Source organism: Eleutherodactylus coqui, chromosome 8, assembly GCF_035609145.1.
Source record: "Eleutherodactylus coqui strain aEleCoq1 chromosome 8, aEleCoq1.hap1, whole genome shotgun sequence".
NCBI lineage: Eukaryota > Metazoa > Chordata > Amphibia > Anura > Eleutherodactylidae > Eleutherodactylus > Eleutherodactylus coqui.
The window spans coordinates 25,593,669-25,613,394 of NC_089844.1; the positions used below are offsets into that span (position 1 = coordinate 25,593,669).

Sequence of the window (19,726 nt, forward strand, 5' to 3'; positions counted from 1 at the left end):
AACACCCTGTACTTCATGTAGGTTATACTTTCTGTTCCCCTATGTAACCTCCTGTAATTGTATGTTACTGTATATTACTCCGTCACCATGTTATTATGTTGCTGTATGTTAGTGGATGTCATTTATTATTGGCGCTGTGCCAGAATCTTGCTGGAGATTGCACCATGTTTTTGTGCAAATCAATTTAGACAAATTTACTATTGATTTCCGCCTCTCGCTCCACTTTTCAAAAGTGCCTACAAAAGTGGGCGGAGTCTGAGCGGAGCGAAGTTTTTAGACAGGTTTATCAATAAAGTTTCACGTTTTCCGCAATCTCCCTCCAGTAGCTGGGTGCCATAAATAAACGTGTAGGAACACTTCCAGACATATTTAAAGATACGGCAACATGTATCAGCATTATGCAACATTTGATACATTTGGTGCATTTTGTGCTCAAGAGGGAAGAACTGCAAGAAAAGTGGCGTCAAAACTCCCTGCTGATAAATTCTCCCTACTGCATATACCACAAGTTGCCCATTACTCTATTTTACCATCAGGGGGCACTATGTCTAGCTAATTCACAATTGCATACGTTATTATACAGGAATGTGAATCCCTGGTGTGTAGGAACCAGGCTGCAGAGATGGCTGGGGGGTGAAGGGTTAAGAGTCAACTGGAGGTTGTAGTTGTGAAGTGATGAAAGCTGGAGCTACCTGCAACCTGAGAACATGGGGGGATTTAACATTATTTAATACAGAAACCTGATCTGTGCTGCAATCAATGCAGATCGCAATCACAGAGGGTCCTCTTATAACAAGAGCAGGGAAAACATGTCAGACAGCGCAGGATGCGGAATATCCAGATGAACGCCGCACCCCAATGTCATATACACCGCAGGGTCAGATAGAATACACCGAAATCCAACCAATCTGTCTGATAGATAACAAGCATCTCGTGACATACGGAAAAACTTACCATCCATAGGAGTCAGGTAATCATGAAGGTGGCCCGCACTTCCCGCAGCTCCACTCTGTAATAGGAGCTCTCCATAGGGACTGGGGTGTCCGGCCAGCAGAGTCATCTGGTGGTAGTAATCTGCGGGGTTGACGCCAGGTGGTGGGGGTGCGATGCCAAAGATACCCCTTTCTTTTAAGTGCTCGTGGGCAGCTGTGAGGAGAGAGCAGAGCGGGTTACCAGATGACTCCTCCAATAACCTTTGCGTCATTTGGAAATATTTAGGGAGTTCAGTGAATGGAGATGGGGGGGGGGAGGCAACGGCATCTCAGATAAGATCTCCAATTTAATTCCAGAAATGCGGCTCTGAAGTTATTTCAGTACGTTTTCTTGCTACTCTGGTTAAACTTTTTCATTCCTTATGTAGCTAGCCCTCCAACATAGGTACATTTTTACCCAACAACTAAACGATGAACAGTAATTCATTCTGCATTCAGTATCTGCTGACACATAAATCCAACTAGATCATCCTGAATGACGGCCTGTTTACTGTGAACAGAGGCGGTGGGCTGGAGGTCTTTCCGTCCAGCTCCGCCTCCATTGACCGAGCACAGGGGCGATTATCACAGGGATGACTGTTGGGTGCTGCAAAAGAGCCCTTACTCCTTTCTATCTGAAACTCCCGGAGTCCTTCTCCTCGGTTGGTCATGTGATCTCAATCTGACCACCTGAGATTTACTCAGCTTTATGTTCTCTCAAATTTAGTCAATTTTTCAGTCAGCATAATTCCTGTGTGATGGATTCTACTACACAACCTCTTTAGAGAGGGACACAAAACTCCTATCAAAGTTACTGCTTATGAGTAGAGGATCCTGTCACATAGTTATAATGAAGGAGATGATGGTTCATCCTCCTGACTGTATACTTATGAACTGCAGTTTATTTGGATGAATATGGAAATTTAAAAATCAAGATGGTGCCTGATAAGTATCAGACAGGAGGCCGCAGTGCATGGAAGTGACTGCAATATACATAGAAGACGTCCAGAGTGTGACAGGTAATCAGGTGAATGGAGCAGGGGTGGAAAAGTGTTTTATCGCCACAGTGGCCCTTTTAATGGAAACCTGACATTAATAGAAATGTTCCTCCAGCCACAGACAGTTATCACATTTATATCAATAGTTACATTTTGTAACAACAACAAGAATAACATTGTAACAATTTCCACAGCAGAGAATAATAAAAAACCCATAAAAAGATGATACAAATATTGTTAAGGCTCCAGGATCGGATCCGGTCCGGGCATCACCTTATCTGATCGCTGAATGCAGTTTGTAGAACATTATTGTTACAATGGAAATGGAGCTTTTTAATAACAAATTAATTGACTTCATTAAAAAAAATGTTTTGTTTTTTCTTTAAATATATTTTTCCACGGCTCAGAATGGGTTGTAAAGATTAATAAAGAACTAAAAGTTTTCTCTTTCCCCAGTGTGGACAGCACTCAGATGCATCCAGCCAATGACACTGCAGCCGGTTATCACCAGGGGGATTTTTGATGTCACCCCCCCCCCCCCATTCTACAGTTTAAAATGTGCCAATTAATGACGTGTCGCACATTGTTTACACATTTGTTACATATTTAAATATGTCTGGAGTCACTATGTAGGCCCCCCAGATACTGGGGTCAGACTGTGACAAATACTGCCATTTTTTAAAAAGGCAGGAACAGGCTTATTTTAGGGCTTTTACAGTAGGATTTCCTACTGCAAACATTTCATCGCACCGCACGAAAACCGCATTTTCGTGCGATGCAACAGAGAGGAAGGTTCCATAGGGAAACATTGCAAGTCGCAGGAATCTCTAGCAACCTGCGAAGTCTCACAATGTCGCTTGCTACAAAACATCGCTAATGTGAAGGAATCCATAGGAAAGCAGGGGCTTCACATACATGCGATTTGTAGTGCTGTTGCATCGCGAGATTTTGTCGCCCGTGTGAAACATGCCTTAATTATTTATGCCAGATCATGCTGCTTTTTCAACAAGTGGGTGGGGCCTAACATTTGTGGGTGTGGCTATTCACGGCCTATCACATTTAGGATTATGTATGCCAGAAACCTACTTGAGCTGATAGCTGGCACAGGCTTCCATCTGGCGCACTGCGGTACCGCCAGATATGATAAATGCATTAGAGGCATCTTAATACTCATAGCTGCAGATATTACTGAGGGCTCATTCACATTGCTGTATACGTTATCAGTCAGTGAAATGTACTGCGTTTTCATGGACTGACACTTTCACATTCACTGCGTATTGTAATTTTTTTGCTTGTGTATTCACATTAATCGGCAATGTCCATAATACTGACCAAAATAGGACATGCTGTGATTTTTATCACATGTGTGAAAAATGCAGGTCCGCATATCCCAATGCAAATCAATGGGGTTTAGAATTTCCGTATTACGCACGTAATATGAAGCACAAATACGCCCGCGTGAATGAAGCCTTATACTGCTGAAAGGAACCCTTGTCTACATAAATATGCCTGAATGCCTCTGATTTATAAACATATTTTAGCCTTTTTTTCTGGCATATTTTATTCCAAAACATTGTGCAATCTGGGGTGGGACCATCAGAGCCATTTGTACCGTGTACATCAGTTTTCAAAAGTGGAGTGAAAAGTGGGCGTGGCTTGCTTTTTCGTCAGGATTTAGGGTGATTTCACATGGGAAGTGATTGCCGCGGATATCAAAAATCTCATTCACATGAAATTTTCTGCAACAAATCTGCACTATTTTTGAAAAACGCTGCAGGTCCTAAATCTGCATCATGTCTATTCATATTGTAGATTTCCGCTACTGAATTCAACCCTAGAAATAAAAAAGGACAAATGCTGCAGAAGATCCGCAATTAAAAATGTGGCCAAACTTGCACTTAAATGGTGCAGATTTGGCCACTGTGGATTTATGGTGTAGTTGCTGCTCTGTTGCGGAATGCCCACAGTGATTGCGCCCAGTGTGAAGATCCCGTAAGGCCGGCCGCACACGATCGGATTTGGATTGCGGAATCCGTAGCAGGCAACCCCCTCCGGGTTCTGCAGCAAATATCTTCCATAGCATACCATGGAAAAGCGCTTTTTCCTGCACACGAGCGGAAATAAATTGCAATTTTCTACTCGTGGAGAAAAATCTGCAATATGCTCTATTTTTGAGTGAATTTCGCGTGGACAGCTCCATTAAAGTCAATGGAAGCCGTCCGGCCCTTGGTCCTTCCGTAATTGACATTGCAGAAAGGTTGTGGATTCTGCGTCATTGCTTAGCGATGATGCGGAAAAGCAGGGGTTTAAAAAAAAAAAAAATCTATACTGGGCATGTCCGCCAGCGAGCCTTCCGTACCATACGCAGCACAGAGAAAGAAAAGAAATAACAGGTATGCGGGGCCACCGGTCGGGTACAGGGTCGGATTCCACATCCAGAATCCGACCCAGTTGTGTGCAGACGGCTTAAGTGGCATTTTTTTTAATGTGACTCTACATCTCTAGACATATTTAGCAACATCTCAAAGTTAGCATTATTGTACGGCACTTTGATACATTTGTTGCAAAGAATGGCAACGTGGTCTCTAACAAAACTGACTGCAACCCCCCCCTTGTGAAAAACTCCCCCCTTTGTGCGTACTTTGTGTCCGAGTCACACTCCAGTGGGGTACGTTAAGAGACCACATAAAGGGCAATGCGACCGTCCAAGTGGTCTCACTACACAAAATAACGCTGTGTTGTATATGAAGAACATAAGATATTAAGGAGAACTTGTTACTTTGCAGAAAACTCAGAAGTGCTTGTTTTGGGGGTAGAGAAGGGGCCGCGGCGTGTGAACGCTCCAGACTGCGCCGCCTCCATCCTGTAGGAAACTTCTAAAAAGCCTCATTAATGTCGGATCCACTCTCCGTGATGCTGAGGAGACACACATGGGCCTGGAGATGTGTTGGACGCAGCGAGTCTCGGCGTCTGGCTCCCTGAATCCCTGCACTTTGCCAGAGCCAATTATAGAATTTCTCACAGCTGCAAATCCTCAAAACTACACCCAGAGTGCGGAGAGGGGGGAAGCGGGAACCCGGAGGAAAAATAAATAGTGTCACCCTCTGTCCAAATCCATTCAAGGAGAAAATGTTCAAGGCTGAGAACATGGTCGGAGCCGCGCAGATAATGATGAAGTACACTGGGAAATGCGCGGCCGATCCCGAGTCTCACTCCATGAAATAAGTGGTACTTTATATATGATCATATGGAAAGTTTAGCACAAACTCTCAGGTTTCAACTGTTACTTATACATTATAGAGGAGAGAGAAGTCTAAGTTGCCCTTTTGGGGTGTTGCACATAATACTAGTATGTTCCTGCTATTTTTAGATTTAGGTCACCCGTTGTTGCCCTGGGGCACCCGTCACAATGCCCCTCTGCTTCTAGAGGTAGTCCAAGTGCAGAATACAGGCTGACACAACAGCACCAGTATTCTGTACTGCAATAACGCTTGAACCCGAATAATCAGACCCTTAAAGTAAAGCCAAAGCTACTGAAGGACAGTTTTGAAGTGACTCTCTGGTCTCGGGACCAGAGGGTGGAGAGGGTACATTACCACCACGTGATTGTGTCATACACTCTTATATTTCTTTGGTCCCCAATACAGTTTTGGGGTGGCCAAGATGGCTGCCACAGTTTTCTAATTGCAGTATGCACTGCTCTGTGATTGGTCAGTAATAATCATGTGATCAGCACTGGCTAATCACCAGGCAGGTATAGTGCATTAAGACTACCAATGCACTATGGACCATTAGGTAGTCCTGCTTAAAACTGGGTTGACATAATCAACTGCAGGTAATGTACCCCCTCCACCCACCGATATCGGTACAAAAGTTTGACTGTATAGTGTTCTCTACATAAAGCTTAAAGGGGTGGTGTAATTTGGAAAACCCATTGTTAAATACCGTTTTCGGGAATTCTGAGTTAATAAAGGGGGTCCTCTTTTCTGGATCCTCATCTCTTGGCCACAATGGAGAGTCCTTATGAAGAGCGTCACTTGCCCTGGAGGATCTGTCCTGCATTACACAGACAACCCATTGATGTCAATGGACACCAAGTAATGCTTTTGGCTTTTAACGCACGAATGTCATCCAAGTGCAACCCGTTTTTTACGTACGTGAAAAAAAAGAAAGAAAGATGGCCCAACTGATGTCATCTAGTATGAGCACTGAAGTCTCTGAACAACCCCTCATACGGCCATGTTGACTCAAAAATATAAAAATGATTGTTTTTGAAAGGCAGAGATGAAAATCTCCCCCACCCACCACAAATCATCAAGTCCTTAAAGCGATATTCCGGTAAGTGTACGCAATTTCAAGGATGAGAGGTTCCATTTTCCCCGTCATCCTCACCTCCTGGTTTATTCTCCCACGTCAACGAATGGAGTGCAGGTCACACGAGCGCACTGCCGCTCCATTCAATGTCCATGGGTCTGCCAATATTTCAATCTCCGGCAGTCCCATTGACATTGAATAGAACAGCAATGCGCTCGTGTGACCTGCACTCCATTCGTTGATGTGGGAGAATAAACCAGGAGGTGGGGAGAACAGGGGAGACGAGACCCCTAGTTTGCAGGATCGGTGAGTGTTTCAGCAGTCGGACCCCCATCGATCTATCAGTTTTGAATCATCCACTGGATGGGTGAAAACTTGAAATTTCATGCACTAACTAGAAAACCCCTTAAACTAGGCCACATCCCTAAGGGCTGGAAGGGGCAGTTAATATTTGTGCCCTAAATGTGGAGCCTGACCATCCCAACAGATCCTAACAACAAGGGTCTTGGGTCCGCAGTTCCCAGCAGGGAGGAGTGCAGGGGAACCTCTGGGCCAAGAATACTCATTATGGGGAATATCCTTCTTGAATTATTTGCCCCCTTCCAATAGTTTTGTTCTGGACCGTATATACCATACATAGACGTGCAACAGGCCCGATTCGTGATCTGATGGCCAGTGTTATATTTGGCAGAAGCCATAGCAGGAAGAGACAGGTGACGTGAAGAAGACAATTATGGGAGAAGCTCTCAGCCGCCTGTGAATGGGTCCTTTGTACATCTGACTAATGATGTGGGACAGCCCCCCTCCTGTGTAACGGGCCCGGGCGAGGTGTGCGGATTCCTACACAATGTGACAGCACACCCAGCATTTTCGGGGATTAGAGGAACCTTTCGCTTCATTCAGTGTTTGACAGACCTGGATTAAGACTGAGATCTAATAAGAAAATGTGATCATCCAGCGCCAGATGTATAATAAGAGATTCACCGCCTGCTGCCAACTCTGCAGGTTTAATTACTTAAAGGGGAAGTCCAGTCTTGTTGAAACAAAGCCGATGCATCATGGTGGAAAGTTCTGCAGCTCTATAATAAGCCCTGAGCTTTAATTCCTTGTAATACATTTTATGTTTGCTTGCTGTCAGTGAATAGAAACACTATTTCAATGAAGAGCCCGAAAATTTGTACACACACAATACTTATCACAACTGATGGTCTGTTACAATTAAAATAACGGGGATATATAATAAATAATAATAATAATCTTTATTTGTATGGCGCCAACTTATTCCGCAGCGCTTTCAGGCATGGATAAATGCAAAACAATACAACAATTGCAACAATTACAATCTGAGATACATTGGGTTAGACACAAATGGGTTGGGGGTGGTACAGGAGGAGCAGGGGGTGGGGAACACAGGCAATAGGAAATTTCACGTACAGATCATTTATTAGAAGGCAAACAGGGTGGGGCACCATAGAGAGGGGCGGGGGACTAGGTCAGGAGATTTGGTATGCTTCCCTGAAGAGGTGCATTTTTAAGGCACGTCTGAAATTTCGTACATCAGGAATTGTCCGGATGCCTTGGGGTAGAGCGTTCCAGAGGATGGGTGCTGCTCTGGTGAAGTCCTGTAGGCGAGCATGTGAGGTTCGTATTACAGGGGTGTTTAGTTTGAGTGTGTTAGCCGATCGGAGTGAGCGGGCTGGGTGGTGTACTGACAGGAGGGAGGCGATGCATGGTGGGGCAGCGCCATGCAGAGCTTTGTGGGTGAGGTAGAGGAGTTTAAATTTAGTTCTGGAGTGGATGGGCAGCCAATGCAGCGACTGGCATAATGCAGAGGCGTCTGAATAACGACTGGATAGAAAAATGAGCCTAGCTGCTGCATTTAGTATGGATTGGAGTGGAGCAAGTCTAGTGCGGGGAGTCCGATGAGTAGCGAGTTGCAGTAGTCAAGCCGGGAGTGGATGAGAGCGACCACGAGTGTCTTTACTGTGTCTGTGGTGAGGATCGGCCGTATTTTAGCAATATTTCTGAGGTGCAGGTGGCATGTTCAGGCCAGAGATTGGATATGGGGGGCAAAGGAGAGGTCAGAGTCCAGTGTGACCCCAAGGCATCGGGCATGATGTCTGGGGGTTATTATGGTGCCAGACACTGGAATGGAGATGTTAAGGGGAGGTCGGTTAGAAGGTGGAAAGACAAGGAGGTCAGTTTTATAGAGGTTTAGTTTGAGAAAAAGGGAGGACATAGTGTTAGAGACAGCAGACAGACAGTCGGTGATATTTTGGAGGAATAGTCCAGAGATCTCACGAGAGGAGGTGTATAGTTGGGTGTCGGCAGCGTAGAGATGGTATTGGAGGCCAAATCTGTGGATGGTTTGTCCAATTGGGGCAGTATAGATAGAGAAAAGAAGGGGACCAAGGACCGAGCCCTGGGGTACCCCAACAGCGAGAGGAAGTGGAGCAGAGATAGAACCAGTAAAGGAAACACTGAAAAAGCGGTCAGAGAGGTAGGAAGAGAACCAGGAGAGAGCAGTATATAGTACCAAGACTGACGTTTATCAACTACCCACAGGGTAGGTGATAAAAGTCTGATCAGTGGAGTTGTCACTGCTGAGACCCTTATTGATTCTGGGAACGGTGGTCCTGTCCCCCCCTCTCCTCCTCATTGTGGGTTCACTGCATCCCCCACAGTAAGAAGTAGATTGAATGGAGCGGCGGTCATGAACACACAGCGACGCTCCTTTCACCTTCAGTGCGACTGACGGAGATAGACAAACACTTTTACTCGACTATTTCAGTCAACCCCGGTGAGGTGAATCGAGCGGCACTATGCAGGTGTGATCACTGCTCTATTCAGTCTCCTCCTCACTGCAGGGGGTGGGCAAAGTGAGCCTGCAGTGACAAGTAAAGAGCAACATGGGACCCTCTTTATGGGCTACTGTGGATCAGTGATAAAAGTCAGTCTTTGTACATCCCCTTTAAAGCACGCCTCCAGTTTCAGGACAAAACTCTGTCCTGGTGTAGTACCCCAGAGTTGGGGTCCCACAGCAGTGCTATTGCTACCTCATGTAAAATGTGTGTATATATATATATATATCTTTAAATATGTAAACTGTGTGAAATTATGTGTGTATGACATTAAATGTGTTAATTAGATGTGTTTATGCTACCTAGCATTGCATGACTGTGCATAAGACACCCTAACCTGCCCTAATACCTGTCAGTCACCCCTTGCTAGCCTGGGATTGGATAGAGAGAGTTCCCCTGGCTCAGGATTGGTGGACAGGATAGGTATAAAAGGTAAAGAGTCTAGTCCTGGAGTTCATGGAGAGACAGGCCAAAGATAGAGAATGGGGAGAAACCAGGCAAACATTCTAAGGAGTCTTCTAAGGAGAATCTAGCCAGCTCAGCGGAGTCTGAAACAGACCGTGGAGAAACCAGGAGAACATCTACAATAGTTAATGCAATGGGAAGGAGATATCAAGTGTAAATACTAAAAAAGCCAAGTTTATGCTGGAAAGACAATGGAGGAGAGAGAAACGAGAGAAAAGGGAAACAGAGAGAAAAGGAAGGAACCAAGTCAGTGGATTTTATGCACAGTATGGGACAAAACCAGGGATGAAAGGTGGAAGCGTTTTACTGCAATGTGCTGCCACAGCTCTCTGAGGAAGTGTTTCAAGTGTTTGCAGTGCAATGCCTACTAGTGCAATTCAAAGTCTTCAAATACTTCTAATAAATGTGATGCAAAGCTACATTACCGTTTCCACGTCAAATATCTGTTACTACCAGCAAATAAATAATTATAAGTTGTTTTACGATCTACAGTTTGTGGCCTGAAGTCTCTTCCCATCACTGACATACTGCACTGAGGTACCACACCAACACTTCAGGGACAAGAACTACTACCCCCATTATTGTTTATTTCTTACGTTTATCATTGGTCTGTGCTAGGTCCAGGCCAACTGCACTGGGATCGGAGAGGAAGGGGGTATATTGCCTGCAGTTGTCATTCTTTTTTGACCCTTGGATCCACCACTTCCAGGACCCATTTTGGTCATCTAAGGCCTCATGTCCACGGGGAAAATCAGATCCGCTGCAGATTCTCCATGGAGAATCTGCAGCGGGTCCCTCCTGCCCCGCGGACATGAGCGCTGAAAATAACAATAAATAAGAATAAACTCACCTCCCATCCGCTCCGTTTCTTCTCTTCGCTGCGGCGTCATCTTCTCTGCGTCGCGGCCGGATCTTCTTTCTTCGGCTCAGCGGATGTGCAGGATGACGTCGGTGACGTGCCCCGCGCATGCGCCGGCCCGAAGCAAAATGATCCGGCCGCGACTGAGAGAAGATGGCGCCACGGAGAAGAGAAGAACCGGAGCGTGTGAGTAAACTCTGATTTTTGTCTCCCGCGGATCCGGACGGCTTCCATAGGCTTCAATAGAAGCCCGCGGGAGCCGTCCCCGCGGGAGACCCGCATGAAAATGGAGCATGGTCCGGATTTTTTCATGCTCCATTTTTTTTTAAATTCCTTTTATTGACGATCTGCGGGTATTTATCTACCCCGCGGGTGGTCAATGCATCCCTATGGGGTGCGGATCCGCGGGCGGGAGAAGAGTTAAAATCCGCTGCGGATTTTAATTCTTATTTTGCCCGTGGACATGAGCCCTAAGATGGCCAATACAATCTTCAGACTACCTAATACCCACAGTGCATTAATAGTGTTAGACTACCAATGCACTATACCTGCTCTCTGACAGCTTGGACAATCAAAAATGAGGTCTGGAAGCAGCCAATCGGAGGGGTGGCAGAGAAGGACAGAATTCTGTCCCGAAAACACAGGGTCTGGACAATCCTCTGTGATCTAAAAGCAGCAGCAGCACAAATCTCTCTCCTGTCCTGTTTGTTACAATGTATCAGTGCAGCTAACAGGTGTCAGTCTGGAGTCCATAGAGGATTGTGTAGACTGGATACAATTGTAACAATCAGTTTGATGAGTTGATGAAGATGCTTTATTACTACTGTGTTATATTTAATGATTGTATACCTCTTGGATTCACCTACCTTCTGCTGGACTGAGCCCCCTGGCTGCGGAGATCATGGACAGGGTGGGGCTTCCGTGGACAGATCGCAGGTAATGCTCCATGTGCGGGCTCATGTAATGATGAGCGTGGTTGAGATCTGTGGTAGTGCCCACTGGGTGAGGAGACAGGCGAATAAGGGAGATGTCAGAGATGACGGGGCTGCCACTGAGGCCTGGAGGACTGCGAAAAGATGCAAAACAAATTATTACATACAAGAAGATACCCAGGTTATACCAGCATATCACTATATACAGGAGATGTATAACCTTATACCACATGTACATATATAATTATATAGAGAAGAAGATACCCAGGTTATACCAGCATGGTCCATATCACTATATATTGGGGGATGTATAACTTATAGCAGCTGTACATATAAAATTACATAAAGGAGATACTCCGGTTATACCAACATGCTCCAAATCACTATATACAGAGAGTTGTATAACTTATACAATCTGTACAACTTATATAACTTATGTATAACTTATACCAGGATGGTCCATATCACTATATACAGGAGATGCCCAAGTTATACAATGGGTTGCTGGTAAGTATTTGGTTTTCTAGTTTCATTTGTTTTCACATCAATGCAAGTTCTGTCATTTGGAGGCTCAATCTTTGCAATACTTTGAGAGTAAGCTTTATCATGATCTCATGGGCGGTTCTTATGGTATGTAGACCAGAAGACAACGTGGCGGATTTCACTGCAAAAGAAAGCAGAGCAGTGATGAAGTTCCTGTCTCTGAAAGGCATATTGGCCAAAGCTATTCATGATGACATGGTGCAAACATTAGGAGAGAAGTGGCCTATGTACTCCACACTGAAACATTGGGCTGCCAAATTGAAAACCGGCCACTTCAACATCAATGATGAAGACCGTTCCAAGAGACCTCCAGTGTTGACCATTACAGAAACCATAGACGCCATCCATGACAGGATTCTGGAAGACCGGCAAATTTCTGCTAAGACGATAAGCCGAGGCTCTGAGCCTTTCCAGTGAAAGAGTTGGGTTCATAATTCATGATTAGAGATGAGCAAGCGTACTCGTCCGAGCTTGATACTTGTTCGAGTATTAGCGTGTTCGAGATGCTCGTTACTCGAGACGAGTACCACGCGATGTTCGAGTTACTTCCACTTTCATCTCTGAGACGTTAGCACACTTTTCTGGCCAATAGAAAGACAGGGAAGGCATTACAACTTCCCCCTGCGACGTTCCAGCCCTATACCACCCCCCTGCAGTGAGTGGCTGGCGAGATCAGGTGTCACCCGAGTATTAAAATCTGCCCCTCCCGCGGCTCACCACAGATGCATTCTGACATAGTTCAGGGAAAGTGCTGTTGATGCCGGAGCTGCTATAGGGAAAGCGTTAGGAGTGATTTTAGGCTTCAAGAATCCCAACGGTCCTTCTTAGGCCATAGAAATCGCAGATCGCACCTATCTGCGATTCCTGTTCTCTTCTCTATATGCGCTCAATGGGGCCGGCGGCAGCAGCGCCGACCCCATTGAAAACATATAGAAGACAAATCATTCTTCTCTGCCACAGCTGTAACACCTGTGGCAGAGAAGAACGATGTTTGCCCATTGAATTAAATGGAGCCGGCAATACAGCAGGTTCCACTGAAAGCAATGGGCCGGCGTGCGCGGGATGAATTGTCGGGAAGGGCTTAAATATATAAGCCCTTCCCTGCAATTCATCCAGAAATGTGTTAAAATAAAAATATATATATATATATACTTACCTTGTCCCGGCAGACGGAGTTCAGCCGCGGCGGCCGGCAGTGGGTGTGAAGGGGGTGTGAGTCAGACTCAGCTCTGAGCCAATCAGGGGGCAGGGCTGACTCACACCCCCTTCACACCCACTGTAGGCCGGCCGCGCTGAACTCCGTCTGCCGGGACAAGGTAAGTATATACCGGCGTATAAGGCGACGGGGCGTATAAGACGACCCCCCAACTGTCACCTTATACGCCGGGAATGTAGCGGAGCAAAAAATAAAAATCATTACTCACTTCCCCCGGCGTTCTGCGGCGCTGCTGCAGGCTGTCGCTCCCTCCTGGTCCCTGGCAGAGCATTGCTTTCTGGACGCAGGGCTTGAAATCCCCGCCTCCAGAAAGCTACTGTGATTAGCTAACACACGCCGTCAGCCAATCACAGCCATTCAATGACATCATTGTCATTGGCTGAAGGCACGTGTGTTTTCTGGAGGCGGGGATTTCAAGCCCTGCGTCCAGAAAGCAATGCTCTGCCGGGGACCAGGAGGGAGCGACATCCTGCAGCAGCGCCGCAGAACACCAGGAGAAGTGAGTAATGATTTTTATTCTTTGCTCCACTGTATTACCGGCGTATAAGGTGACAGTTGGGGGGTCGTCTTATACGCCCCGTCGCCTTATACGCCGGTATATACGGTATATATTTTTATTGTAACACATTTCTGGATGAATTGCAGGGAAGGGCTTATATTTTTAAGCCCTTCCCGACAATTCATCCTGCGATCGCCGGCAGCCCATTGCTTTCAGTGGAACCTGCTGTATTGCCGGCTCCATTGAATTCAATGGGCTAACATCGTTCTTCTCTGCCACAGCTGTTACTGCTGTGGCAGAGGAGAACGATCTTTATGCTGACAGTGCGGGGGGGGGGGGGCACTCTTGCCGCTATTGTGGCTTAATAGTGGGACCTGGGAACTTGAGATGCAGCCCAACATGTAGCCCCTCGCCTGCCCTATCCGTTGCTGTGTCGTTCCCATCACTTTCTTGAATTGCCCCGATTTTCACAAATGAAAACCTTAGCGAGCATCGGCGATATACAAAAATGCTCGAGTCGCCCATTCGAAACGAACCCTCGAGCATCGCGATAATTTCGTCCCGAGTAACGAGCACCCAAGCATTTTGGCGCTCGCTCATCTCTATTCATGATCATCTGGACACGAGGAAGGCATCTGCCGAACAGGTCCTAAAATATCAGCAGATCAGAAGCGTGCCTTTTGGGGAATTCTGAAGAGCTTTCGCCAGGATACTGATACTTTCCTGTCTTGACTTGTGTTGATGGATGAGAGGCGGATTTTTATACCTGATCTGGAGTCACAAGAGCAATCAAAAGAATGGAGACACAGTGGCTCCTCGTGTCCAGAGTGCAGAAGTTCTCATCCAGGTTGACAGCTCTGTCTTCTGGGATAAAGATGGGATACTGCTAATGGACGACCTTTTAAAGAGGTCTACGATCACAACTGTGTATTACAAAACACTTCTGGGTAAATTGAAGGAGGTACTGAAGTCTAAAAGGCTTGGAAAGTTGGCACAAGGTGTTGTGTTCTTGCACACAAATGTCTGGTTCCATGCAGCGGCCATCACTCAGATCAAACTGGTTGACCCGGGCTTCAAGATGCTAGATCATCCTCCTTATTGACCTGATTTGGCACCCTTGGACGATCGTCCGTTTTCTAATTTGAAGAAACAGCTTAAGATAACCAAATTTGCCTCCATATCTGATGTAATTGCATCGTCTGATGCCTGGTAAAGGATTGTTTCTGGATGGAATGAAGAGGTTGTAACACCGCAGTCAGAAGTATACTGATATCCACTATGTAGAATAACTGTGACTTTTTAAAATTTTTCTATGTGAAATATTTTGTGGTCAAAGCCACGGACCAATCAGCACTCCCTTGTTCCAGCTGTACACACAGAATTGTGCCTGTGGCGCAGTTACTCATAGCTGCAGCTTTGGAGGTGGCAGCGGGCACTGATGCTTGAGCGGTATCACTACAGCGCTGGCAGTTGCAGCCAGAATGCTTTGTAGTAGCAGATGTGAGATGATGTTACACAGCTGGAGTTGGGCAGAACGGGGAGATTAATGCCCATTAATGTGTAACAGAGACACTGCCATGTCTGCCGCACTCACAGATTTGGCAGGGGCAGCCACTTAAAGAGACAGGCTGGTACTTGACGACTAAATCTTAATGTGATTGTAACAATTCTCTGGCAGGCCTTGTGTTTTATTACACGGAGTGTGAAGAAAAGTTTCCACTATGGCTGCTGAGAAAAGCATGAACTATAAAACATGTTCTCCTAGCAATCAGCCTGCTGGAAAACTGGTCACATGACCGCCAGAGACAACGCCACCACTGAGGCTCTTCTCCAGCAAATGCCATAGTTATACAGGATGTAGTCAAAAAGACGCTCAATCTGAATATCAGTGTCCTATGTTGAAATAACAATAGTGTACTTGAATAGGAAGACATGGGTGCTCTACATGATGGGATGGCGCACGGGCTCATGGGGGCCTTAGAGCATAGATTTCAGTCTTGTGTTGTGGCCTCTGTAAGAGAGAGAGAAATAAAACCCAATTGCAAAGTTGAAGATTAGCATGTGAGAAGCAGAAACCTGCTTTTTGCATTTCTCTAAGTCCCATGGGACCGAATAAGGAAAGCGTACTCGAAGTGGCCTCCTTCTGCTACAATACATGCATGGAGCCGTCGATGGACCTGTGATCCTTCCCAGGACTCTCACTGTGATTTGTGAGTAAAAGAAATGAAAAAGGAGGGTGGAGCAAGACCCAGTGAGGGTGGTGGAATATTTATGGAGTACAAACAGTTTTCAATGATTGAGTATTTTGAATGGTGGAGGTGCTGCCAACCAGATGACGCTCCACCAGTGTGGGCGTGAGTGTAGCGAAAAGGATGTGAAAAGAACTGGTATGGAGGCGCAACACTCTAAGCTACTAGAAGATGTAGATCAAAGTCCAATGTGTGATGCTGAAAGCACTTCTTTTTTATGAAATTAAAAACCAGCAATGGAATACGTGTTTCGGATAAGAACCCCTTCGTCAGTTCGGCTGGATAGGACAACAGGATGCCTAGGGGGGTGACACGATTCCAAAGATGTATTGGATGTGTCGGAGGTCCTGTGTGCAGGAGGACAGGGGAGAAAGCACCTTGTTAAAGCACCTTTTTCTCCCCTGTCCTCCTGCACACAGGACCTCCGACACATCCAATACATCTTTGGAGTCGTGTCACCCCCCTAGGCATCCTGTTGTCCTATCCAGCCGAACTGACGAAGGGGTTCTTCCCCGAAACACGTATTCCATTGCTGGTTTTTAATTTCTGAAAAAATAATAAAAAAGAAGTGCTTCCACCATCACACATTGGACTTTGATCTACATCTTCTAGTAGCTTAGAGTGTTGCGCCTCCATACCAGTTCTTTTCACATCTTTTTCGTCTCACTGTGATTTGGTAGCTGAATCTCCTGCAGACGACGGACGACTTCCTGGATGATCTTCCCCTGTTGTAGCAGGAGGAGGCCACTTCCAGTACAATACCCATACTTCAGTCTCAGCAGCGGTCTGACCGAACTTAGAGGGAGGTGAAAAGAGGTTTTATGCTACTCTGCAACTTTGCAGTTGGGTTTTACTCTCTCTCTCTTACAAGGGCCACAGCACAAAACTGAAATCCATTGTCTTGGGCCCCCAGGGGCCGGTGCTCCATACCATTGTTCAGTGCATCCGTGGCTTCCTCTCGTATAAACATCCTGGACTCCAGACTGATCCATGTTGGGCTGTCTGCACGTAGATGGGTCGGATCTGACCCTGTGCCCGGCTGGTGACCCCGCATACCTGTCTGTAATCTTCACTATTGTGAACTGCTGATGGTCCAGGCAGCACACATGCGCAGTACAGATTTTGCCGTACTGTCACTAGGCGATGATCCCACGACCTTTCCGCAATGATGATTGCGGAAGCTCCACGGGTCGGATGGTTTCCATTCACTTCAATGGAAGCCGTCCGCACAGAATCCGCCTAAAAATAGAGCATGCTGCGATTTTTCCTCCGTGAGCGGAAAAATGCGATTGATTTCCACTCGTGTGCAGGGAAAATCGCTTTCCCATTTCATGCTAGGGCGGTATTTTCGATTCAGGATCCAAAGGCAGGCCGTCCGTGTGCAAGCGGCCGTCAGGGGCTTTTAGACGGAACAATTATTGTTCAAAAAATAGTTCAAACAGGTGAAAGTGAATGATAACCATTCACTTTTCATTCATTTTATGCAGGCATAGAAATCACTGTCAGCTCGGTCACTTATCATTCAGTCCAACCAGCCCTCGCTCATTCGTTCTCAGTCACAGCGAAAGTGAAAGACTGAACGATTCTCGTATGAACGATGTATCCGCCTGTATAAACAGGCGGCACGAGAGCGATCGAGCCAACGATGGTATCAATCGCATGTTCGAACGATAATCGGCTCATCTAAAAGGACCCTTACCTGCACTGAAACATTGTAACAAACTGTCAGGACAGGATGCAGATCTATTCAGCTTCAGGGTCTGTCTAGACGGATACAACTGTAACAAGCCCTCAGATGTGAGGTGTATTACATCTGAATACATACATGTAAACATAAGTGTCTTCATTCATTGACAGCAAGCAGGGATCTTTAAAACGGTGTAGAAATGAAACACATAGGGACAGATTTATTAACGTGGTTGCACCTCATTTCTTGCATTGCGCCACATTTTTCACGTGTTTTGTATTTGCCAGGTTTCCAGTAGTTTTGTGCTGAAAATAATAGCAATTTGTAACCCGCTCCCCACTTTGGCCGTATACTGATATTATGGGCGTGGCTTAGAAGAGTCATATTTATCATATTTACGGCATGGCCAGCTTTTTGCAAAATACTGGTCTAAAATGTACCATCCCAAGGGGTCGTAAAGAAGAGAACAGAGCCTACTATACGCCATGATATCCTAATCTACCAAGCAGCATATGCCTGAGGCTTTATTCCCCTGAGTGCATATACGGCGCGTTTTCACGCCCGGGCGCATATATGGTACCCATGTGAAGCATTAGTTTCCAATGCAGCAATTCACACGGGCGTATATATGGCTCGTAAATACGCCAGCAGCGCTAAAAAAAGAATATATACGCTCAGCAAAAACATTGTTCTGGAACTATGCTTTGGCCAATATACGCCGGCGGGTCCTATAGACTCCTATGGGAGCAGGGAAAGAGAAGGGAGGCATTTTTGCAGCATCCAACGCTGTGAAAAGCTTAAAGGTGCCTCTATATAGACACTGGAAGGCATCCCGAGGATTTTGGCAGAGCGAGGATTTTCCGGGGTGTGGCGTATTTTTTTTTGCCATAATCAGCACTCGCGGTCATCTGAATGGACGAGAAAGTGCTGGCCATGATTGCAGAAAAACGCCTATACAGAGCGGGCGTGAAAACTTACCGTAGCCGTTTATGCGCTCGTGGGAAAGAGCCCTCAGGGATGTATTTCGCACATATTCATGTCCAACATGGGCAGGAGAAATGTAAACTAAATGGGGTACTGCTAGGGAAAACTGAGATAGAAAAAGACCTGGGAGTACCAGTGGATTGTAGACTTAACTGGAGTAACCAATGCCAGTCAGCTGCTGCAAAAGCTGATAGAATCTTGGGGTGCATTAAAAGAGGTATAGGGGTGAGGGACAAGAACCTTATCCTTCCACTATATAAGGCACTTGTCAGGCCTCACATGGAATACTGCGTACAGTTCTGGTCACCGGTGCTCAGGAAAGATGTTACAGTGCTGGAGGGGGTTCAAAGAAGAGCGACTAAACTAATACATGGAATGACGGGACTGGAATACCCAGAGAGGCACCAAAACTGGGATTATTTACCCTGGAAAAAAGACGACTAAGGGGCGACCAACTAACTATGTATAAATACATGAGGGGACAATACAAGGATCTCTCCCATGATCTGTTTATACCCAGAACTGCAACGGTAACAAGAGGGCATCCTCTACGTCTAGAGGAAAGCTGGTTTCATCACCAACACAGAAGGGGGTTCTTTACTGTAAGAGCAGTGAGACTGTGGATATCTTTCTAGAGCACTATGATATTACAGGATATAGACATTAGGTGACCAGCGGGGTTGTTGATCCCAGTCCTGGGGTCAGATAGGAATTCAAACGTTGATCCAGGGATTATTCTGACTGCCATATGAAGTCAGGAAGGAATTTTTTTTATCCCCAAATGGCCTAATTGGCTTTTGCCTCATTGGGTTATTTTTGCCTTCCTCTGGATCAACAAGGTCGGGTGGAAAGAGGCTGGACTAGATGGACATTTGTCTTTTTCAGCCTAACATACTATGTTACTATGCATGTTACTATTACAAATTAGGATAGGGAATAACCTGAGACCTCTATAAATCTCGAAAACAGGGGTCCTGTGTACCCCATCCTCCTCACTGCAGGGTTACTGCACAGCCGCAGTGAGGAGGTCACCGGATCACTTTCAATGGGACTGTGGAGAAACCTGAGCGGCACCCACTTGGGCATTTCGGTCAGCCCCACAGAAATGGATGTAGCGCCGGCTGCGCTCCATCCACAGTGACTTCACT

General features: G+C 46.1%; 1 protein-coding gene across 2 annotated transcripts in view; it reads right to left on the reverse strand.

The window, feature by feature from the left end:
* Positions 1-19,726, reverse strand: part of GLI2 (GLI family zinc finger 2) — a 152,041-nt gene that overhangs the window by 36,461 nt on the left and 95,854 nt on the right. For both annotated transcript variants that reach the window (XR_010786320.1, XM_066575346.1), the window contains exons 4-5: positions 11,335-11,534; positions 955-1,146 (exon numbers count right to left, since the gene is read on the reverse strand). Coding sequence is in view for 1 of the 2 variants with exons in the window: in XM_066575346.1 (XP_066431443.1) it covers positions 955-1,146; positions 11,335-11,534 (392 nt within the window). In the remaining variant the exon portion in view is untranslated. The remainder of the gene's footprint in view (positions 1-954; positions 1,147-11,334; positions 11,535-19,726) is intronic.